This window comes from Poecilia reticulata, linkage group LG10 (assembly GCF_000633615.1).
Source record: "Poecilia reticulata strain Guanapo linkage group LG10, Guppy_female_1.0+MT, whole genome shotgun sequence".
In the NCBI taxonomy this organism is placed as follows: domain Eukaryota; kingdom Metazoa; phylum Chordata; class Actinopteri; order Cyprinodontiformes; family Poeciliidae; genus Poecilia; species Poecilia reticulata.
This window is the reverse complement of record NC_024340.1, coordinates 26,999,888-27,024,354: the sequence shown is the minus strand read 5'-3', so window position 1 is coordinate 27,024,354 and position 24,467 is coordinate 26,999,888. Positions and strand designations below refer to the sequence as shown.

Genomic DNA, 24,467 nt, shown 5'->3' with positions numbered 1-24,467 from the left:
CTGGCAGGCTGTTGTCTGGACTCTTCACCAACAAATCCTGCTGATTATTTCATAGATGAAATTCTAAGAGTAAGACCTGGGTGGCTTYGGTAATAATTTGTTCACGTAGATTAATTTTGAACCATTGAACTATCTATCTGACCTCAGTTTCATAGAAACTAATCATGACTTAAAAGCTGCAACCTGTTGTCTAGACATGGTGCCCACAAGTTCTTTTTTTTCTTTTCTTTTTTTTTACCTCTTCATTTGATTTGCCTCTGAAATATTACAGATTTCAAAGATAATAAAGGTATTTTAAGGAAATCAGATGCCTCTGTAATCTCACCTATAGCATTTTTACAAATCTAATTTAAAAGTGAATCTGTTCACTCCTTTTTCAGAAAGAAAAGACAATCCCTTGCTGTTCAGTCAGGATTTCAACCACAGCACATGCATTGATGCATCAAAAACGTCTTAGTTTTACTGGATCTAAGTGTTGCATGCAATTAAGCATAACATAGTGAATGATAAATAGACCGACCTCAGCTGGTACTAAAGGACTAATTTGTCATTTTCTGATTATAAATCTGAGAAAACTTTAAAGTACTATTATGTCTCATAACATATATGTTGATGACAACTTTTTATTACTGTAAGCACATGACGACAGTTCACCACAGATACTTAAAACAGTGCATCCATAGTAACCATGACAAAGTGGTTCTAAATTTCCCACTGCTTAATTCAAGAAAGGCAGAAGTTATTATTTTAAGTACCATAAAATTGCAAGGTTAGAAGTCAAAGCTCAGCAACAATCAAGGAGGCGAATCGCCACAGTCCGTGTATGGCAACTTTGGAGAAGACTAACTACAGCTCCATTAGTCAGATCAAAGATGGATTATTTTTAAAAATTACAGCAGCAGCACTAATAATTGCATCTCTAATCATTTTGTTTGTTCTTACCATGGAGTTATCAATAGTACCTATAAATATTCAAATTAAAGGTAGGGTTTTTCTGAAATATTAAACAACAGGGATCTATTTTTTTTTGTCGCTGAAAGTTGCTGGGTTTCAAGGTCAAATAAAAAAAAATCTAGTCTTAGTTTTTTGAGAGCTAGATCATGAGAAAATAATTTATAGCATTTTACATATAGGCTATGGAAGGTACTGGATACAGCGTAAGGAGCCAATACATTTTTTTTTACATTGGCTCCTACAATACAAAAAAATAAAAAGTATTATAAAATATCTATTAGTCAGATATTATGCTGACTAATAGCTCAGAGTCCTCGTTTTTGTTATTAAAATAACAGTTATATGGTTTAATAAACTGTAGAGTTACCAAATTAACTTATGCAAAATAGTGCTAATAGATATTACTGTATACTGGCCAGTCGAAACCAGTGGATACGCATGCGCACACCGACTCAGACTGGAGCTGACAAGCCAACCGCCATGAGCTGCTGATGAGAATGACAACATCGCTGGTGCACAAATTCAGCGAGCAGTAACCTAAAATCAAATGTACAGATCACTCCAAGCGTCTAGAAGCCTCCATATATAGCACATTCCACTTCCTCACTATGCCGGTAAGTCGCCACGCCTTTTTGTATGTTTTTTTTTTGTTTTGTTCATAAGTAGGGTTCCTCCCTTCCTCTGTTGATGTGATGCTAACCCCGCTTAGCATCATTAGCATATCAGTTATCGTAGCTGTTGCAGGATACAGAGATATGGTAAAGGCCTCTGTCAACTGTCCGTTTCCTTTTAATGTTGTATGTACTATTGGGTGTATTTTATCACAATAGCTTTTAGTTTGCGTTCGCTTCTTCCATGTAAGTGAACATTGCAGTTATTATTATTAGCCAGCTACGGTCAAAGCAGAGACTTTAACGTCGTTACCTAGCAACATCTTATAACATTTTGACCCATAAAGGGTTAATTAAAACCACTCAGCTCTGATTGATTTATGCATTTATTGTGTCTGCTTTAGACTCCGTGTTCTGTTATGGGGTGTTTATGAGACGGTAAATTGCGTCTGTGCATACAGATGTAATTGCAACCCTGATAAAAAAAAAACGCGTTAAAAGCTGTAAAATCTTTCATTTTAGCAGAATAATCTCGCAGTGAAAATTGTAGTAATCCAACCTTTAATATACAACTTATTTGCGGACTAAAATCACATGCTATAATTGTTATAACAAAATCAGTACACAGTTATTGTCAATGCAACAATCCTTTGCCAATGGAGCAGCACTTCTCTTGTTACGTTTCACAGGACTGGAGCAAACAGAGAGAGGGATTTTTCACCATTTCTCCTTGGAGTCTGTTGCAGCACACACGAATCAAATGAATGATTAATTACCAGGCCTCTGTAGAATTTGCTGAGGTTTGTCCTTTCCATTTGATTCATGTGTTTGGTAGCAAATCCATCTGAAAGTTGCAGGAAAGCAACTAAGACCAATGATGGAGACCCCTGGACTTGTCTAGACTGTCCAGAATCCTGGCACCTCTCTTTCACTTAGCTAAACCATTGGGTTTTATGTAGAATTTAAGTATAGGGACTGATATTGATATATTGTGTTAATTTAACTTTATGTTTTGGAACAAGGATCTGAAAATCAGCCACTGTTTCCCTTTGTTTGTTCATGAGAGAGGGATTGGCTAATATTTTAATTAGTTTGATGTTCTGAAGCATTTAAGTGTGGCAAACATGCAAAAAAAAAAAAAAGGAAATTAAGAGGGGCAAACACTTTCTCGCCACTGTTTTACCACAATACTTTTTCTGCATCACTTCTTTATGGATGCCAAAAATGGTCCCATGTGTGCCTATAGCGTTTCCCATGCTATTTGTCAGCTATACCCATAAGTCCATGTATTTCTTATTTTTATCCATTTCAGAGCAGTAAGGCTGAGAAACAGGAAGTCAGCGATAATGTCAAAGTCGTGGTAAGATGTCGTCCCCTCAACCAGAAGGAGAAGATGATGGCCTTCAAGCAGGCCGTCAGTGTGGACGAGATCCGTGGTACCATAACGGTGAACAAACTGGAGATCCCCCATGAACCTCCTAAGACATTCACCTTTGACACTGTGTTTGGGCCTGACAGCAAGCAACTAGATGTCTACAACCTCACAGCCCGCCCAATCATCGACTCCGTTTTAGAGGGATATAACGGTACAGTTGTTTTCCTTATAGAAACGATTTGTTTAACCAGCTCTGTTAAAGTATTGAAATAGTTAACTTTCAGTCGTTGCAGGGACTACTGTAGTGTGGCTTATAACAAGCGTATAACAGTTCTCTCAAAGTAACTTGCACTTGATACTTTGTCATTTTCAATTTTCGCCAATACGTATTATTAGGAATGATGGAATTATATTCTTTGATTCCCCAATCCAGGCACAATTTTTGCATATGGGCAAACTGGCACAGGAAAAACCTTCACCATGGAGGGGGTGAGGGCGGTACCAGAACTTCGAGGGATTATTCCAAATTCTTTTGCTCATATTTTTGGACACATTGCCAAGGCAGAGGGCGACACAAGGTATGAAATCAGACTGTAGACAACATTTTATTTGATCCCTTTACATATTTTGTAACATGGGCCACACTAAACTTTGGTGTCATTTGATCAGATGTTCTTTCTTCACATGTTTGAGGTGTTTTCTATGAGAAAAACTGCAAATAGTTTTTTTAATATATATCTTTCTTTCTTACGTTATTCGTATCACTCTTCTATAAAGGCCATACTCACTCTTGTTTATGATTGTTTGTTCACTAACTGCGTATTTACCAGTGAGGTAAATAGTCAATCTGAGAGTGATGGCTGCAGTCTACAAAATATGCAATACACTCTTCTATTTTTTTGTAAAAATAATAATAATAATAATAATAATAATAATAATAATAATAATAAAGAGCAAGTAGTGCAGCATTTCTTTCCACTTTATTCATACACTGTTTTGTGATGGTCTATCACATAAAATCCCTGCGAAATACATTTAAGTTTTACTTAACAAGATGCTAAAGTAAAAATGTTCAAAGCATATTAATGCTTCTGGCAGATACTCTTGGGAAACAAACCTTAAAGCGTAATATAAACATGAACAGGAAACAGGAAATGTTGCTTGCAGAAACTAGGATAGGCATTAGTGTCTTTTCCTTTGAACACTGGTTCACACAAACTGCATGATTGAACTGAGCTAGGATTTTTTTTTTCGACATAGGTGAACATTTCATATCCTTATTGTGGTCTACCCTCTTTTTAGATTGCAGCTGATAAACAGAGTTTTACACTGGTAGATTAACAGCTTTGATAGTCATTTTTGAAATATGACACAACTAAGTGGCTGGCAAGTTTTACTAACCGATACCGTGGAATTGAATCTATTTCTCGTAACTGTACTTAAAATTGTAAAGTGTGTGACGTAGTTTTGTTTCTGAACAGTGGAGTCGTATAAGCAGAGCATAAGCATGAAGCTCTCCTGTCGCTAAGCTCTGAACATAATTTATCCTACTTACTAGTTATAGATAAACATATGTCATTGTCTGGATGAGCTCAGGAGAAGTAATTTCCCCACATACTTATTAAATCCTACTAAAGAAATATACAATGACTTGTCTTAATCAAAGCTAATTTGGTGATCAACTTCCTTTATATATTCCTGTAATGGGGTAGTTTTTTTTTCCTCATCGAGATTGTGGGAGCAAAGTGAAAGCCAAGGGCGTAAATTCCATCTCATTATTGGGGGGACCATAAACAGGGAAATTTTTTAAGACCAATTTTGGGGGGGTCGGCAAAGTTACAGTCAAATGTAACATAAAATGTGGTTTAAATTTTTTTTTTATTGTGTTCAAGCTGCACTACCAAAAATGACTAGTAAGTAGCAATGAATAACAACAGTGTTTTTCTCAGTAAACAACCTGTTGAGACTCATAGAAGTCAAACTAAGATTCAAATGTTGCTTAGATCTGAGTTTGGTTCAGAGTCACCGATCTAACCTCTGCTACACCTTTACAAAAACTTACGGCTCTAAATAAAGTTTTAATGAGTAACTCCACTTACTAAAATTTCTCATAAATATTGATTTATTGCAGTGGTTCTCAATACAAATCATGTGTTATTTAAATTATAACTTAAGTTGCTTTAAACTTTTTTTGGGGTTGGGGGGTCATGTCCTGGATGGCTGAGAACCTATAAATATGTAGGAATTGAATATCTGGGAAGTATCATAACTTAAACTTAAAGGTCAGCACCAGAGTTTTCTAGAAAATATTGAGATTTTATTTTGTGGTTTTACAGGCTCTACGTTGAAGATGGTAAGAAATAAAGGCATACTTTTTTCTTTTTTTTACTGCCAGCTGCAGTAGCCCCTCTGCTCTCTGCTCCCATACAGAGCTGTCGGCTAGTGCTAAGGAGGAGGGAGCTCCTCCTTAGCACTAACTAAGGAGGAGCTCTTTGGGGGGGCTCCTCCTTTGGGGGGGACAATTCCCCCCCAAAGGGGAGGAATTTCTTTGGGGGGGACAATTCTAGACTTTTCCAAGATTGGGGAGGTCCGGACCCCGCCCGACCCCCCTGACTCTCCCCGGGATTTACGCCTATGGTGAAAGCATTTATATACACAGGGCTCTTTGAAAGGTTTCAACTGTGTATATTCCTACATCAGCCTTTTTAAAATGTAATTTAGTTCTATGTTTGTCTTTGACAGATTTTTAGTTCGAGTTTCGTACCTGGAGATTTACAACGAGGAAGTGCGGGATTTGCTGGGCAAGGACCAGTTGCAAAGGCTTGAGGTAACGGGATATATAACTTTTGCGACCGATTATAAAGGTTTTGCACAACGAGTTGTCTTAAAAGTCGCGGTTGTCATTTGTCTTTGCTAAACTCTAAATTTGGATTTGCAACTGTTGCAACTTTCAATGATAAAGATCTTTTTTTTTTGTAGGTCAAAGAAAGACCTGATGTTGGCGTGTACATCAAAGATCTCTCTGGTTATGTCGTAAATAACGCTGACGATATGGACAGGATTATGACTCTCGGTCACAAAAACCGTAAGAACAACCATTGMATCGATAAGGAATCATGACAGTAACAAATCAAACATAAAACACATATAACTGACTATCAACTCTTGTTTCTATGAGAAATTCTGCTGTTGTCTGAGATTCGCATGCACCCCGACTGGGCACAGATGTCATAATACATTTGGGGTTTGAATGGATTATTTGAATTATTTTTCTCGGGTGGGATAATGCAACTGCATAAAGTCTCAATGATTATATCTGGCTGGATATTGGATCATTTTTCCCAATAAAATTGATAGAGTTCCATTAAATTGGTTTGTTTGCTGAAACCGACCCAGCTTTCAAGCCTCGTTCTTGTATTTTCTATACAGTTAAAGCCTGGTTCCAGTAAGGCTATTCCAGAAATGTAAACTTAGCCAGCTTTATCCATGCCAAGACCAGTTTCAAGGTGTGATTAAATTGTTGGAGCACCTTGCAGTATCCACGTTTTAACCATAACATCCAAACTGTCACCCTCATTCATTGGCTCCAGAATTCAACCAATGATACGTCGAATGTAGACATTTTTTTTCCCTTGTTGTTCACACTGTTGTGGTTAACATTTCACATATTTTTGTAAAAACATGAATGAATGCAGAGAGTTTTGTTCAGACCTCTACTAACTCTCCCTGCAGCTAATGTTGAGTCTGTTAGCTTTTAGCAGTGTGTATTTGGTTTTTAGATTTGTTTGCCTGTTTCACTTGCTAGCTTGACTTTTTTGCCTTAAGCATTCTGGCATTCTTCATGCCAATATATTGATTATTGTGCAAATCAATCACGATGATCAATACTATTTTAATTTTGTTTAAATGTTAAACATATGCAAAACGTTATCACAGACTAAAAGTAACACTAACAGTGAAGCCATCAACATTTTTTATTAGTATTATTAGTATTCTTCTATAGTAGTATAATATCATGTTAATAATATACATTTTTTATTTGCTGTGTTGACACATACCAAATCCAGTTATTTAACTGCTTCAGGCAAAACTTTATTTTCAGGCAAAACTTTATTCTCAAGACAGGAGTGACCCCTAGTAAACGAGCATGGGGTTCAGAATTTCATCCTATGCTCCGCCACATAACTTTCTTTAAACCTTTACTATGACTTCAAATATTTCAAACTCACTGAAAATAGCCTCTGTGATTTTTCTCTTTGTGCACACAGCAGTTGTGGTACAGGAGGAATTGTGTTTATTCTTCTGACTGTTATCAAAATGAAAGTCTGTTGCTTGTAGTGGAAAATGCCAAGGCGGCATTATGTGAAATTCACTGCAGACACAGGCTTCTGTTTGTTAAGTCAATGTGCATAAGGCGTCGAACTCCTTGTAATCCTTCCCCGCTGTAACAAAACAAATCCTGTTTTGCTCGCACAACTTTGTGGATGTCATTTTACAGAGAATTTACTGCCTCTGTCATAAAGTATGTGAATTTGGGTCACCCAGGAAGTGTTGCAGCTCAATTTTTAAATTACACGTCCAGACTTCCTGTGTCAATTAGAAAATAGTGTATCAATAACACTTTTTGTACACGAACCTCAGTTTATAATGGTAGTTTTGGGATATTCTCAAGACATTTTTCACACCACGATCAGTTGCAACATAATGATGTCTATTTTTTTTTTCATTTTTACCGTATGTCACATCTGCTCAGGAAATGAAAAAAAAATAAAGATAAAATGTGACATTTTTGTTGGATGTTGCAACGATATTACTCATGATAAATCTCACCCTTCTCTTTCTTACCGTTGAATGACGTGTYCAATGCTCTGTAGTTTATTGAGCACTTTTCAGTGAGTTTTAATTCAACACACTTCGCATGTTTTTGTATTCAAATGATGAATTCATGATTTTGGAATATAATAGACATCACCAGTCATCACATACATGTTTGGTGAAAGTGGCTTTCAAATTTATAAACACTGTACCATTGTCAATGATAGTGGTGGTAGCGTAATGCTGAGCTTCTCTTTTGCTACCAGCGGTACTATTGAATTGCACAGAAAGGTTGAGATATTGGAGGAGCACTACAAAGTACTTTAAATGCCAAATGTCAAATTTAAATTGATCTTTTTCTTTCTTTTTTTTTTTTTGGTGCAGGATCCGTCGGTGCTACAAACATGAATGAGCACAGCTCCCGCTCTCATGCCATCTTCACCATCACCATCGAGTGCAGTGAGAAGGGTGTGGATGGTAACCAGCATGTTCGCATGGGAAAGCTTCATCTTGTAGATCTGGCAGTAAGTATGAATAATAAAAGCTACTTCTTTTTAAACTTGAATGAATACGTCTAAGTAAGCCTCGCTGCACGTGTTCTGCACAATCTCCGCCGACCACCGCTTATTCTCAACAAACACAGGGTTCAGAAAGACAGGGCAAAACCGGAGCCACAGGTCAGCGTTTGAAGGAAGCAACGAAGATCAATCTGTCCCTCTCCACCCTGGGTAACGTCATCTCCGCCCTGGTGGATGGCAAGAGCACTCACGTCCCCTACAGAAACTCCAAACTGACCCGTTTGCTTCAGGATTCACTGGGCGGAAACTCCAAGACCATGATGGTACAGCTTCAGTTTGAACACATTAATAGGAGCCTTTTTTTAAATGCTATGTCTCACATGGATTAATTGTAAGGCTGTGTTACGGTATTCTGATAAGGTTTTTGTGTCGGATTTAAAAGTACTATTTGAAAAAAAAACCCAAACCTTTAGGCAAGTTGTTCTTTTGCAGATATTAAAGGCACGTTTCTGTATTGCATTTTTTTTTATGTGATATTCTAATTTTATATGTATTGCTTTCATTAATTGTCAGGGGAAAGTTGTTATACCTGTATCTACCTTAAAATTTTACCCAACATACCTTTCCCTACCAGTGTGCAAATATAGGTCCTGCAGACTACAACTATGATGAGACCATCAGTACCTTGCGCTATGCTAACAGGGCTAAAAACATCAAAAACAAAGCCAGAATCAACGAAGATCCCAAGGACGCCCTTCTGCGGCAGTTTCAGAAAGAAATCGAGGAGCTCAAAAAGAAACTGGAAGAGGGTAAGGAGCTAAATATTTAAAAAAAAATATATAACATGCAATGTGCGCGTTTTCTTCAGAGACTAAAATGTTGTTGCTTGTGCAACACTAGGTGAAGAGATTTCTGGCTCAGAAGGCAGTGGATCAGAGGAGATGGACGAAGGGGACGATTATGCAGGAGAGGCAGGAGAAGGTCGACGGAGGAGGAGGGGTAAGAGTTGATCATTAATGAGCACAGATTGTGAAAAAGTTAGACCACCCACATTTTGGTGCGACTAAAACAAAATGTTGTCTTGCAGTTTAGTGTGCGGTTTTAGCACAAGAGGAGATAACCATCTACATGATTTGCATGTAGCTTGTTTGATCCGTCGACAGTGTTTTAATGCTAAGCAAGTATTCAGTTCCTAAGATCTGAATCAAGTCGAAGTTGTTTTGAGGTTTGATGCAAGGCATGACTAAAGCTGCATTTAACCTTGTAGTTTGCTCATTTAGGAGTTCCCCCCGGTATTCTCAACATGTACCTACTGTGAGTTGTGTGAAAAATGAACGAGAATTATTTTGTCGTCACAATAGAATTCCAGTTAGTTAGTTTATTTTTATTTTTATTTTTTACTTTTAGATTTCTTTCTGATTTCAGTTTTAAGTTGTTTCTCTGAGCTTATCTGGTCTGCTGAGTTAGCAGTTTGCATGTCTGTACCTGCAGCTTTTTCACTTGCAAATAATTTTTGCCTTATTTTTCTGTGCTTAAACTTGTAATCACATTTTCCTTCAACTGTTTATGGTTTATCTTTCTTTCATGTTTCTGTCTTTGGGCTTTGGGACTTCTTCTGCTTCTTTTTCAGACAGTTGTGACATCAGCAGAAGTAATAGTTCAGAATTTACCGACACTTCCTCCTCAGTGCCACCGCCCACTGACGCCGACCTGCGGGATAGTGAGTTGGAGTAGCCCTCTGCTCACCAACCAGCCTGCCCACAAATTACAGCCCTTTTCACACATGAGCACAGAAATTTTAAGCTTTAATATATTAAATCCAATGTGATATTTTTGCTGCTGTGACTACACATTCATTTGCATGTTTTATTTTATTTCTTTTTCTTGGTGCCTATTACTTTTCCTGACTTACGCAGCTGTATTCTCAAGGAGAAGAGAACAAAATATAAATATATTAATATGTTCCTTGGAGAAAAAATTTCTAGAAAGCTGAGTTTTGTAGCATGGCAGCTGCATAAAGATCTTTTGGGAAGTTTAGCATCTTCAATCCCTTAAGTCTGTAGACAACAATCTCTTAAATCCAGTCAAAGTTGTCATATATGTGACCTATGCTTTTACGTTATTAATGCATGTGGTTCAACATCTTTCAGTAAGATGTTGAACACTTTTTAGTAACACTCTGTAAATATCTAAAATGGTTTGGGTGATGTATAGGTAGGTGATTTTCCTTAGGGGGTTTCCTGTTGCCTTGATGTCAAGTCTACAAGCTGAGTCAGAGACAGTATTTTTTTCTCTTGCCATAGATCTGAGATAATATAAAAAGCTGTGAGCAATGGTGCAAATGTTGGAGTGTCACAGAGTTTTCTTCAAAGGTATTTTAAATTGAGTGACTGACGGTTGATCTCAGTCATGTAGTCACTGGGAATTTGATACGGATACTTGAACCAAATCGATGTGATTAGGTTCTGGTGAAAACAGAAAATTTTAATCTGACCTTAAAATAATGATTGATTACAAGTATTTTATTGAAAGAGTTGTCAAATATACGGAATAAAACCCAGCCCTGCCCCTCTAGAGAGCTTTTAAAAAAGCAGGACAGCAGCATTCTTGTTCTTCATTGTTCCATGTAGTCCTTTTACGGCTGATCAGTTATGGAAGTAATATTTATAATAATGATTAATAAGTACTGTCACGATTAAACAATTGTTTTTTGAGGTTAGATAAACAGTGTAGCAACTGCTCTTTAATAATATGTTTCAATAAAGTAAGTGTTGAAATGTAATATATTACATCAAATGCAAACTCAAATAAATTTACCTTTTTTTTCCGCACTATAAGGCGCACCTTCAACGAATGGCCTATTTTAAAACTTTTTTCATATATAAGGTGCAACGCATTATAAGGCGCATAGAATTTTGGGTTGCCGATTTGTTCCGTACTCTATTACACATCCACATTTGTAAAGAAATGGTCCCTGAGTGCTTTACATACCAGGCTGCCCCAGTCGTTGTTTCACTCATGGTGTTGGTGTTGCAATATTGTGCCCAACTGCTTTCTGGATAACACAGACCAACCGACACCCTGACGCCACAGTCTCTGTCTCTCTGCCTTCCGTGACTGGGCCGGGGCGTGGCCGGATGATGGCCACCCTTCTCCATTCGCGCACAGCATGTTCGTGGAGAACGTGGTGCTAAATGACCTGCAGACGACCTGATTATCAGGTCGGCAGGTAGATAGGTCAGTCAAACTTKATTAACAAACCAGYGTTCTGACAACTATCCCAGCATGCACCGCGCGCTTCTTCTTCTACGGGGAAAATGAAGTCGGCGGCTGCTTACCGTAGTTGCTAGACCTGTTGTGGCTCAATGTTGGTCCATATATAAGGCGGACCGGATTGTAAGGTGCACTGTCGGCTTTTGAGGAAATTGAAGGTTTTTAGGTGCGCCTTATAGTGCGGAAAATACGGTAGTAATATACCGTTCTTTAACAAAATATTAAATTAAAAAAATCAATGACAAAAAATAATAAAATATAAAAATATAACTGAATTACAATAAGAAATGAATGTTTAATTATCAGACTGTTGTCAGATTGTCAGATTTTTTATGTTTCCAAGAGATCTTTGACTTAGACTTCCATAAAATATTTTCAATACGATTGTGTTTTAATTGACTTTTGTCTCTTTTAATCCACAGAGTTTCCACACAAATGATCTGATTATATTTTATGTTTGCTAAATGCTGCAGCTGTCTGGTTATTTGAGAGATTGACATTTTATACTTCGGTTTCCATCTTTAAAGGACTTTTTATGATGACTGCAGTAAATGTGAAAGTCTAATCTAATGACTTAAAAAGTTCATTAAAATGATTTTTGTGGAAATTATTTAGGATTTATCCTAACCCTAGAATAATCTAAACTAATGATTATTGGCGGCCTTAGGTCCAGTACAAAGGCAGATAAATACTAGACCATTTCTGCTGTTACTAAAAATGCAGGAGTTTATAAAACTCATATTAAAGAGTTGGGCAGCTAAGACACATCTTTAAGTATTGGACATAAAAATTATACTTAAAGATATTATATTAAGTATTAAAATATTATTTTAAGTACTTATTATACTTAATAATAAGTATTATTATACTTATTGTCAGAGAACATTTTCAAAATCATTTCCAGAGTTAAGAACATGTGTAAAAAGGGCTTTTGTCTTTTCCTCTTGTCTTTATCACTCCCGTATTATCACAGTGCAGCTCCTTACCCTTCTTTCATTTTTATTGCACGGATATTAAAAGTGTCTCCCAGGTTCCTGGCGTGGCCCACTTTGCAGATTTCTGTCTGACTTATCTGCTCAGTGGGAGCAAATCTTTCTAAGAATGAATACTTTCGTGAATGCATCGCCCAGAACTTTGTTTCACATTTTACCTAACTGGTTACTCTTTTGACATCACAAAGAGCTTCAGCATGAGCATTGTCTAACCAGATTGTCGGCTTTCATCTCTAACATGCTTTATTATGTGAACCGTTTGCCCCTAACCTCAAAGATGCAGTTTGCCCACGTCTTGTTTCGTTATGTATAATTAAATTCATCTTTCTTGACTGGCACATAGTTGATCTTGCTGAAAGTTTTCGGCAGCATTTGTTTCACTGTTTGACCTCTTATTATTGCGCCTCCCCGTACACGACTTTCTAAATCACTTTGTAATGCATTGGTTTTCTCTCTCTCTCTCTCTCTCTCTCTCTATTTCTCTTTCTCTCTCTCTTTCTCTGTCCTCCTGTTGTTATTCAAGGCCAAAGAGGTTGGTGCTAAAAAATGGTAGCAAACAATTACATTACAATTTAAGGAGATTCAGCCAATACTGTAGTTCACTCCGATGGAATTACTGAAGAAGAGACTATTACTGATAACATTTTTCTGTCTGACTTTCAGGGACGGTTTTCATTTTCATCTTCATGACAATCACTCATGGTGTTGAATCTCTCATTTAATACGATTCTTTGGGGGGTGAAAATACATTACACATTTTCCCACATTATTAACTTAAACTTTGATGTAGTTTATTGAGATTTTATGCGATAGACCAACATGCATCACTCTGAGGTTGAAGGAATTGTTCAGAGCTACACAATATGTTGATTCACAATTGTCTTTAGAGTATTAGTGTGAGAAATGTTGCAGTTGTGCAGGACTGCATGGGTGCAATATTCAGCAAGAGGTTATGTTTTAAGTGTCATGCATGCAAATTCTGCCTCCCAATAACATTTTGGACCTATTGTGTGGACTTTCGCTTTCCTTGATTCCCACAATTAATGTATGTCTTTTAGTTGTGCAGATGCTAAAGGTCAGAGTGTGTGAATATTGGGACAAGAGAATGGATATGCATCCATTGCGTATACTCAGTTATCCATGCAAAAGACTTTTAGTTGTAACTGTAATGAAAGGTGAGCAACAAAATGCACGCCTCAGATTTTTTTCCTTGGTAAAATATTTAGAAAATCAAGCATAATTTTCCTTCTACTTCACAATTCTACCCTTCATATTATCACATAAAATCCTAATGACAGTATGTATGAAAGTTTGTGGTTGTAAAATAACATAATGCACAACGGTTTGAAGACACTGTCTAGGTTTTGTTAGATACATATTAAGAATTTATTATTGTGCATTTGTCATTCCCCTAAAAGAATGACAAATCCACCCTTTAGCATCCATTACACCACCATCATTCCTTGACAGTGGTATAATTAACTGGAACTGTGCAAACCATGAATTACCACTAATACTTTCTAAGACGTATCTGACAGACCTTTGATCATATTCTCTGTTCTCGTTTTAGGAAGGAAGAAGGTTTCTCCGGACAAGATGGTGGAGATGCAGGCAAAGATCGAGGAAGAAAGAAAGGCTCTGGAAGCCAAGCTGGACATGGAGGAGGAGGAGAGGAACAAGGCAAGAGCAGAGCTGGAGAAAAGAGAGAAGGATCTTCTCAAAGCCCAGTGAGTCATAAAACTTAAAAAAAAAAAAAAAATCATACATGGTTATTGAGGTCAAATGTGGGACATCTCGAGTGAACCATTTTTAACATATTTTAGACAGGAGCATCACCTCCTGCTGGAGAAATTGTCGGCTTTAGAGAAGAAGGTGATTGTAGGCGGAGTGGATCTTCTCGCTAAGGCCGAGGAGCAGGAGAGGCTCCTGGAGGAATCAAATAACGAGCTCGAGGAGCGTCGCAAACGAGCAGAGCAGCTACGCAAGGAGCTGGAAGAGAAAGAGGTACGATCTGCTGCAAACCAGCTCCCTGGTACCAAACCACTTTGATTGATAGATGACTTGCGTTATGACTCAGGTTTTCTCTATCTCATACAATTATGGCATTTATGAACAATTGGTGGTATACAGCTTCTAGCCTGACGGAGTTATAAGGACAGTCTGATTTTGTATGTTATGAGCAACAAGTAGCCAGACAAAATTCTTGCAACTTTTACCTAAAATCTGCTGTCGGTCAATAAGTGCAAGCTGTACAGGATATGAGACCACAATGCTTACTGCAAACTGAAAAGCTGTCATCATTGTGGTTATAAGTAAAGTTACCTCTCAGACTCAGATTCTCACATCCTTATTTTACTTATACTCCGTGTTGGTATTATCCCATCAGCTCGCACTGACGCAGAATTTGACTTTCTTTTTTTCTTTGTAAAGGAACCTTCTTAAACTAAACCATATGTACAGTGGGTACAGAAACTATTCAGATCCTTTTAGATGTTTCACTCTTTCTTGAAAAGAGTGAAAAATCTTTTCAAGAAAGGAAAGATTTTTCAGACGTTTGCTGAAATCAAAAAGTTCATATTATTTACACCCAGCATCCCATCTTGACAGAAAGAACCCCCAGAAATATAGAAATTTTTTTGCACATTTATTAATAAAGAAAAACTAAAATATCACTTGGTGATAAGTATTCGGACCCTTTGCCGTGATATATTTAACTCGCATATTGTCCATATCTTCCGATCCTCCTTGAGGTGGTTCTGCTCCTTCATTGGAGTCCAGCTGTGTTTAATTAAACAGGTTGGACTTGATTAGGAAAGGCACACACCTGTCTATATAAGACCTCATAGTTGAGGGGTGTCCAAAGTCAGTCCTCAAGGGCCAGCACCCTGCATGTTTTAGTTCTCTCCCTAGTGGTAGTAACAATCTCCTCAGCAAGTCAGTGTTCTGCTTAGGCCTTCTGATGAGCCATCATTTGATGCAGGTGTATAAAACCAGGAAGAGAACTAAAACATGCAGGATGCTGGCCCTTGAGGACCGACTTTGGACACCCCTGTCATAGTGTATGTCAGCACAAATGAGAGTCATGAGGATGAAGGAACTGGCCAAGGAGCTCAGAGACAGTAATGTGGCAAGGCACAGGTCAGGCCAAGGTTACCAAAGAATTTCTGCAACCTTAAATGCAAGAAGTTTGGGACGACCAGAACTCTTCCTAGACTTGACCGTCCAGCCAAACTGAGCAATTGTGGTGAGAGAGGAAGAGAAGAATCCAAAGGTCACTGTGAATGAGCTCCAGAGATGCAGTAGAAAGGTTCTATTTATTATTATTCGTCAGCTATCACTGCAGCTCTCCACTAGTCGGAGCTTTATGGCAGAGTGACTCGATGGAATCCTCTCCTTAGTGCGAGACATAAGAAAGCCTGCATAGTTTGTCAAAAAACACATGAAAGTCTCCCAGACTGTTAGAAGTAAGATTCTCTGGTCTGATAAGATGAAGATTGAACTTCGAGGATCTGCAAGGAAGAATGGCAGAGGATCCAAAAATCCAGGCATGAAAAACTTGTTGCATCATCCCCAAGATGATGCAACTGACTCGAAAGGGTGACTCTACTCAAAACTGAGAAAAGGGTTTCAATCCTTATGTCTATGTGCTATTTCAGTTTTACTTTTTTCATAAATTTGCAAAAACCTCTATATTCACATTTKTATCCTGTCAATATGGGATGCTGAGTGTACATTAATGAGAAATAATATGAACTTTTTGATTTTATCAAATGGCTGCAGAGTGAAAAATGTAAAGGGGTCTGAATACTTTTCATACTCGCTGTATGTTACAATGTATACTATATTGTATACATAGTATATTATATACAATAGTATATTGTATACATAGTATATTATATACAATAGTATATTGTATACATACTACAATATACTATTGTAGTCTGTACAATAGTACAGACTACTATTGTTATACAGATGTATTGTTTCTGTATAACAAATGACCTTTCTCCCTCCATAAACAGCAAGAACGTTTAGATATAGAAGAGAAGTACACAAGTCTGCAGGAGGAAGCTCAAGGAAAGACCAAAAAACTGAAGAAGGTGTGGACCATGCTAATGGCTGCCAAGTCAGAAGTAAGTCCAATAAATAAAAATGACCTGGGAGTGAATTGAATTGTTCGCGTTGGAATAATTTCAAGTAATTATTCATGCTTTCTTGCGATGTTAGACTTTAGCTCCTATTCTTAGTTAATTTACACTAGTTCCTTTATTTTTTTATTTTTTTTAACTTGGCATTAGAAGAATGCCAAATTCGTTGTGCAGAAACATCTTTGAAGWGACTTGAAATGAGCTTGTTGAGAGCAGATTCTTTTTCCCCTTTTCGTGCCTCCTGTGATCTGGAGGTTGATACGTTTGAAGTTATTCACATTTACTGACTTTCCCTGCCTCTGAAGTAACAAGATACCTCCATAGAGATGATGACAGAGTCTCAGGAGATGAGTATCATCTCAGGCCTGCTGCCACTTGAACACTTTGTTTGTAAAGATACTATTAATCCAGTGGCACACAGAGTTCTGTTTCACTGACTGTTCTTTAGGATCTTTGAAATTGTTTAATATCTTTTAAAAAAATGACAGATTCTGATCCAAATTGACAGGCCTCTGATTTGGTCACCTTGCAACTTAGTTTGTCTAAGCTGGTATCCACCTTATTCCTACGCCCCATGATGCTTTGCGTGAATTATGGACGCAACTTCTGCCGCAAGCCAGAACTGCCGTTTGTTTTCATGTTACCCTAACGCTAACCGGCTTTCGTCAGAGCTTTTAGGCTATAAAATATGTGGGAATACCAGCGATCAAAGCTTAAATGTGACAATATTGGTTTACCGCAACCTACAGCTATTGCGGGGAGAGATGACAACTTGAAGAAATGGCCGCATTTCTTCAAGTCGCACTAGCATATGTAGCTACTTCATATGCTACTTCATATGTAGCTATTTCAAGATAACCCACATCTGCATCTGAAGCAACCAAGTCAATACATTGTTGAGAGCAGTATTGACTGGATTAAATAAATCCAGTCAATACATGACTTGGTTGCTTCAGATGCAGATGTGGGTTGTCTTGAACTTGCTGCAGCCACAAACTAAATGTGGTCTGTTTATTGGAGTACAACCACGAACAGCACAACAGTTACCGAGCTCCACAAGGGCATGTTGCGACACTTTCCAGTGGCAAGTTGCTCTCAATAATGGGTTAATGTGTGATTCGGTTTGGTTCTAGTCCAGTGGGAAGATTCAGCTGTTGTGCAAGATCTGGAGCTGCGGTTATTTCTCTGATGATTTGCAGCAACACTCCGCAATGGAGAACCTCAAGGTTCTGGTTCTAGTTCTGATGAATTAAATAAATCCAGATATTTTATTTTGTCTTATCAATAACATTTCCAGGCCCAATCATAATGATAAATACTCAGATCATGAACTTTATTTTTTATTTTTTTAATTCAAACGTAAAATAAAATTCACATCACACCAAGCTAATATTGTGTAGTTCTGGTGTTTAATACTGTCGGCACAACTCAGATCTATGACAGATCTCAGATCTTCTCTGCTTTCTCTTTACTACTGTCAGTTCTTCAGAGAAACAAGCTGCTAGCACTTCTGCTAATTCACGTTCACTCCGTTACAAAACTTAACTATCTTGCTCCCCGTGATTAAACTCACAATTACGATAATCTGTACTGAGCAGCTCTCTGATAGCAGATGGTGTGTCCATAAACAAGTTTTACTAAATATTCTATTATAACCAAAAAGAGAGATGTAAATCATATATCATGAATATAGATTAGCAAAAAAAAAACTACAAATTACAATGAAATAATAATTAATGCCCATAATCGTTTCCCCAGTTAGCCTCCCAGGAATTGATGTGTCAATATTTTATGAGATCTTTAAGTTAATTCAAGAAATATCTTTGGTTAGTTATTAATCACTTCTATTTATTATTACCCTTATCGTTTATAATATGCTATCTTGCTAAATTGATAGAAATGAGTGTTTCTTTGAAAAACTTCACTTGCATATGACCATAAATAAATAAGTCATATGAAATACAGTAACTCATTTTGCATAGTCTATCCACAGACGTGTTCGTTTTACTGTCRGAGATAATGCAACATTTTCTCACAGTAATATTTTTTTCTGATGTATTTATCAGATGGCAGATCTGCAACAAGAGCACAACAGAGAGATTGAGGGCCTCCTGGAAAACATCCGCCAGCTGAGTCGAGAACTGAGGCTCCAGATGCTCATCATAGATAACTTTATTCCCCAGGAGTATCAGGTCTATGCTGGGTTTTTTTTTTGTTTTCTTTAAAGGTTTTTGTTTTATACATAATGCAAAAATGTTACACATTCCTGTTGTTCAACTTAAAAATATTTGCATACCACAAATTAATATGTAATCCGTAATCTCACCCTGGGCCAGACAAAAAGAAAGGATATGTACAAATTTTATTTATTGTTGAGTTCCAACAGTTTTTATAAATATTAACATGTTTTACACCTGTAAATTTGATTAGAAAGGGATGTTTTAATCCCAGCCCCCTGACTGAAGTCGATCCTGACTGATGTATGCTGGCACACACACATGGATACACTGCAGCCTGCAGCTAGAGGACACTTCTCATGCACAGTGGGCTTGAACCAGAGCAACCTTGAAGTTTGTTAGTTCAAGAAAATGTAAAAAGAAAAATAAAATAAAATAAAAATCAGAAACTAAAATGATGTATTGTTTACATACCACAGGCAGACTGTTGTATTTTAGTTTGAGTGAAAATCTGACCTAGTTTCTACTTTCTAGGCGATGATAGAAAATTATGTCCACTGGAATGAAGATATTGGAGAATGGCAGCTGGTGAGTTGAGATTGCACTGTTGTGCAGTTGGCTCAAAAGCTTGATTTAACCTTTGTTTGTATTTTTTTAATATTTTTCAGAAATGTGTGGCTTACACTGGCAATAATATGAGAAAACAAACCCCAGTACCAGACAAGAAAGAGAAAGATGTGAGTTTCAGAAGTTTGTCATCAAATGACTAATCATCTGGATGTTTAGTTGGCTTTTCAGGTGCAATATTGACCCTCTCCTGTTTTTGTCTTCACCACTTTTAGCCATTTGAGGTGGATCTGTCCCACGTGTATCTAGCATATACAGAGGAGAGCATGCGGCAATCACTGATGAAACTAGAGAGGCCCAAAGCCTCTAAAGGCAGTAAAAGTGGCAGACCGAAGACGAGCCGAAGGTAAATTTGCTCCAAAGCAGACCTTATATTTTATGCACCACTGGACTCTGCTCTTTCAGCAACCTTTGCCATGTTTATTTTTTCTAGGCTTGTTGTTTTAAAGTACATTTTTACTCTTTAGAATATTGACAAAAATACCCAAATAATACCAACTTACATAGTACAGTTTTGAACAACAGCGTGTATGTTCAAAACTTTTCTCTCCACAGGAATCAACCTTCTATTTTAACACTGACTGAATATGTGAAGCTTTTTTTTCCCCCCTACCGTTTCTTATCAAATAAGAAAAAGACATTTCCTAACATGACTGCAGTTTCTGCTTCACTTTTTTGTCTTTTTCTTTTTCTTTCTTTTAATTTTTTTACACTTGAGCATCTTGTCTATTTTAATTCTTTCTTGAGCATCTTAAATGCATTCGGTTTGACCTTTTCAACTCATGCTGAGACCGAACCAGTTTATCTCCAAGCCTTTATAAACCCAAGCAAAAAAATAATAATTTTCAATAAAATCTCCCATGTCTGCATAATAAAAACTATGTAGGGATAAAATAAAACTAATTACAGGTATGAAACCTTTGTTTGAGGTGATGTTTATATGTCTACTTGCTTGCTTGGTTAAGTGATTAACTGTCCAACTGATTTACTGGTTGTTTCTTGAAAGTGATGCAGCTCATCATATCTGATAATAGATAATAGCATGCAGTGGTGTTACCAGAATTGCACCCGCCTCAGTTTAAACTCTGTTGTAACTCGTCCTGTGTTTTTTTTCCACCATTTTACAGCATTTTTGAATACTTTGCGTTTTTATGTTCTATTTCAAACAAAACTCTGCTAAATATTATTACTGTTGCTGATGCCTCACCTGTCGTTTTTACTTGCATTTTACTCATGTAAATTTCAACTTTTTCTTTCTTTGCTATTGAACGAAGCTGCATAAGAATTATTTTTTTTGTGCAACTATTTCGGAGGCCGATATATCATTACTTTTTTTTTTATGTGTGTGTGTGTTAAAATTGCGCAAAAGCCTGATCAAAATTGCTGATACCGTGGTACGGAGCTGTTCTCAGAAATCAGGAAACTTAAAGCTACCCAAGGATGTTTGATAACAATAATCATGTGTCCATCTCCCCACAGGAAAAGATCTGCAAAACCAGACACAGTGATCGATTCCCTTCTGCAGTGATGATGTGGAGGTCAACATTTCACTACAGCTTTACCTTGACTTCAGCTTTGATGTAACGTAAAAGAAGTATTTAGTCCTGCTTATGGTCGAACAGTAATAGATTTTGATCGCACACTGCATAAGATGGTAAGGTTTTAAATGTGATCAAGCGGCACCTTTTATTAGGAGAACAACCACTTGAAAATAGGACACAACAAAAGACCATCTGCTTGAAGCGGTGCCTTGCAACTATCCAGACCTCTTCTATTTTTTTCCACATTTTGCCACATTGGAACCACAAACTTTTATGTATGTTGTTTGGATTTTAACAGAGACAAGTGGATAACTGGGAAGTGTAATGGAAACGACGCATTGCTTTTAACATTCCTCACAAATAGAGACCTGAAAGTGTGGTGGGCATTTGTATTCAGAGCCTTCAGGGTTTTGTCTCTCCTGGCTCTGTATGGACAAGGCACCATTCACCTTGTGCAACATTGTGGATGGTGTGTTTAAGATGATGAGATGCAGTATTAGTTTTTCACATAAATTAGCAATGTCCAGGGAGGCCAGATAGCTCTCACCGTTTTTGTTTTTTTTGTTAGCTGGATTCTCTAATTGGTCTGCGACAAACTGCAACAAGGCTTTATTTCAGCAGTGGGATTCAAAGACCAGATGTGTAAAGTGTGCGAATAGTAGTTGACCCGACAACAGGGTCTTCCAACTGAGGTGTGGAGCTCTGCAGCTCCTGCAGAGCTACTTGAGACTGACCTGTTAACATTCTTCCTTCATAAAGCAGTTTTACACTGAGATTAAATCACATAGATGGGCTTTGTTTTACACCGAGGTGACTTCTGAAGTTATGTAGCATTTTATCTAGGAATACCAGAATAAAATGGGCTGAAAACAAATGCACGCCACACTTTTTAGAAACTATGTACCATTTCCTTTCCATTTTTAATATTCAGCACCTTTGGATTGTCTATGAATAATTGAAAGTTTTTGTTGTATTGGGACAAAATGAGAACTGGTACAAGGGGAGTTGAGACTTTTGCAAGGCACTTCAGTCAGATTGTTTGAAATGATATTACAACGCTGGCCTACAAACATCAACACCTATAAAGCTGCTTCCAAGTGTCCTGTTAAACAAATTTATCTCAGAAATTAAACTTTAACTGTTTTGCTTCTCATAAATTAACATATTTCTGTTCAATGAAAAACTGAAAACATTCTAATCGGATTCTAGTTGGTCAAATTATTATATTGCAATTTAGTTAAATTCAGCTGAAGCGCGTACAACTTTCTAACCTGTTTTTTTTAATAGGCCAGAAGCATTAAGGGCATGCATGCCGTTTAGCTCTTATGTCTGTGCCATTTCCTTCACTTCAGTCAAGTTTTTATTTTCAACACTTGTTGTGATGCACCATAAATGTATGTATCTGTATTCCTTATGCACTTGTATGACTTTTTTTTAATGTTTTGGTTTTTAGTGGATGTAAGATAGCTTTTTTTGTTGTTGTTGTGTATGTCAAATGTTTACACCAACAAACATCTGGATTTTATTTAATAAATTATTCATGTCTGATCCCAGGTTCCTGTTGAGTAGTGATGTCACAAAGCGGTGTAATGCACCCAGGTTCCCTGTAAAATTATGTCTGTTCGTTTAAAGATCTTAGTCTGGCTTAATCTAAAGATTGAAAAAAGGCTTGCATAACACATTTATCACATTTTGATTTATTCATGTATTTTTTTTTAAAGGCACTTGAATTACAAATATAAATATAAAAAAATAAATATAATATATTAAATAACTTAAGGTGCATAATTCTTCATGGGGTCCCTTCATCTGGTATGATTTAGGAGAAGAGTTGCGCATCTGTTCACATTCCGAACAAACTCTTTTAGTTGATAGTCATCCAGTTCATTGTCCAGTTGACAGTGGGCCATAATTGTCTGAAACAAAATCAATTCGACAAATTTAGCTCCAAAAAAAACATTCAGTTTTCGTAAAGTAACTTTAGGAAAAAAGCTCTTTGAATCTTGTTCAGATTGAATGCTAATTATTCTGTACCTTGTTGTATTCATGCAGGGCCTTCTTTAGGCCTATAAACTTGGGTTGAGTAAGATTCGTTTCCACAACCTTATCTGCCAAGCAGAAGAAGTGGGCCTATAAAGTATAAAAATCACTGTTAAAAGTAGCCAACAGAGTTCAGACTTAGAGAATCACTCGTGGTCTTTACATCTTAACTCATTCAGATCAAACGAAAAGGAGTGTAAAAATGAGGTTCTAAACTTATTTTTCTTAGATAAAGACAACAGATTTCAGCATCATTATTTGTTAAATTGAGAATTGTAAAATCTTATATTTAGAGGGAATTAAAACCCTTTTTTCATTTTGTCATTAATCTGTATGTTGCATCAGGACTAAATGGGTAAAAGTTTAAAGATGTCAAAGACCACTGTGACACAAATACAGCCATCTAAAAATTTTACATTTTCCACATACCGTACACAATTCATTATAAACCTTTGGCACCCATCCATGTAGTTTCTAAAATAAAAACATGATTGCTTATTGTCAAGCAGACCTGAAAAAATAAACTATTAAGTGATTTGTAGTATTCTTACCTGGTGTAACAGATGGTTAGTTGCATTCTCAATGCGGCGCAGCAGAATGACACGCTCATCTTTGTCTGGTGGACGGTTGTGCACTGATGCTGAATACACCGCCACGACCATCATCACACCAATGAATACGGAGCACTGAAACCCAGAGGTGTTCATGTCTGTCTCTAAAGGAGCTACTGAGTCAGCTCTATCAGGTTCAGCAGAAGAACTCGATTCTCCTGCGTACTCTCAATACTGGTGCTTATATCTGTGTCACAGCACTGTGGTCGGCAACGTCAGAAAGGGAAACACCAAATTGGGACAGGATGATGAAGACATCTTATCTGGCTTGCTTACTTTCCACTATAGAATTTTATATTTACCAAGAAATTTACGCCTCCAATTTCTGCTGTTCAGGAACCAATGACCACCTTCATGTAGATATGCAAAATGACCTAAAACGCACTGCTTGTATGAGAAATTGAATGAAGTTCCTCTTGAGGTTTTTCACACTGATCTACTAAAGCCAGATCACACACACCACGAAACAAACTAATCATGTGACAATTATTCAACGAACAACTTTAATGAAACGATGAGATATTATTAGTTTATTACTAAAGTAAGACATTCTTTTCCTGTGTGACATGACAAAATGACTGGTGTGTAGGCACATGGGAAATAATTAGAGGCAAACCTTTAACTTGAGCCCACGCATTAGTAAAAGGAAAATGTGACAGAAGAAAAAAATTCCTGTTAGTGTCAGTTTATGCATACTTCTACACCTGGGGAACTGCCTTTTGTTGTTAGGGTGCAGCAATATTTCATGCTGTGCACAAAATATTAGTAGATGAAAGATATCCAAC

General features: G+C 37.2%; 1 protein-coding gene across 2 annotated transcripts; it reads left to right on the top strand.

The window, feature by feature from the left end:
- Positions 1–1,401: 1,401 nt before the first annotated feature.
- kif3a (kinesin family member 3A) lies at positions 1,402–22,579 on the top strand. 2 transcript variants are annotated; one of them, XM_017307214.1, is made up of 18 exons: positions 1,402–1,568; positions 2,878–3,151; positions 3,374–3,518; positions 5,683–5,767; positions 5,920–6,025; positions 8,140–8,279; positions 8,399–8,596; positions 8,908–9,082; positions 9,174–9,272; positions 9,904–9,993; positions 14,109–14,265; positions 14,362–14,542; positions 16,561–16,671; positions 18,753–18,878; positions 19,398–19,451; positions 19,532–19,600; positions 19,706–19,836; positions 20,970–22,579. In XM_017307214.1, the coding sequence occupies exons 1-18, from the start codon at positions 1,563–1,565 to the stop codon at positions 21,016–21,018; spliced, it is 2,196 nt and encodes a 731-aa protein (XP_017162703.1). In that variant the 5' UTR covers positions 1,402–1,562; the 3' UTR covers positions 21,019–22,579. The 2 variants fall into 2 exon arrangements, with proteins under 2 accessions (XP_017162703.1, XP_008418284.1); XM_008420062.2 differs by lacking the exon at positions 9,904–9,993.
- The last annotated feature ends 1,888 nt before the right edge of the window (positions 22,580–24,467 follow it).

Coding starts and splice junctions, on each gene's coding strand:
- kif3a (XM_017307214.1), top strand. Junction 5,768..5,919: donor ACCAGTTGCAAAGGCTTGAG/GTAACGGGATAT, acceptor TTTTTTTTGTAG/GTCAAAGAAAGACCTGATGT. Junction 19,601..19,705: donor CAGACAAGAAAGAGAAAGAT/GTGAGTTTCAGA, acceptor CACCACTTTTAG/CCATTTGAGGTGGATCTGTC.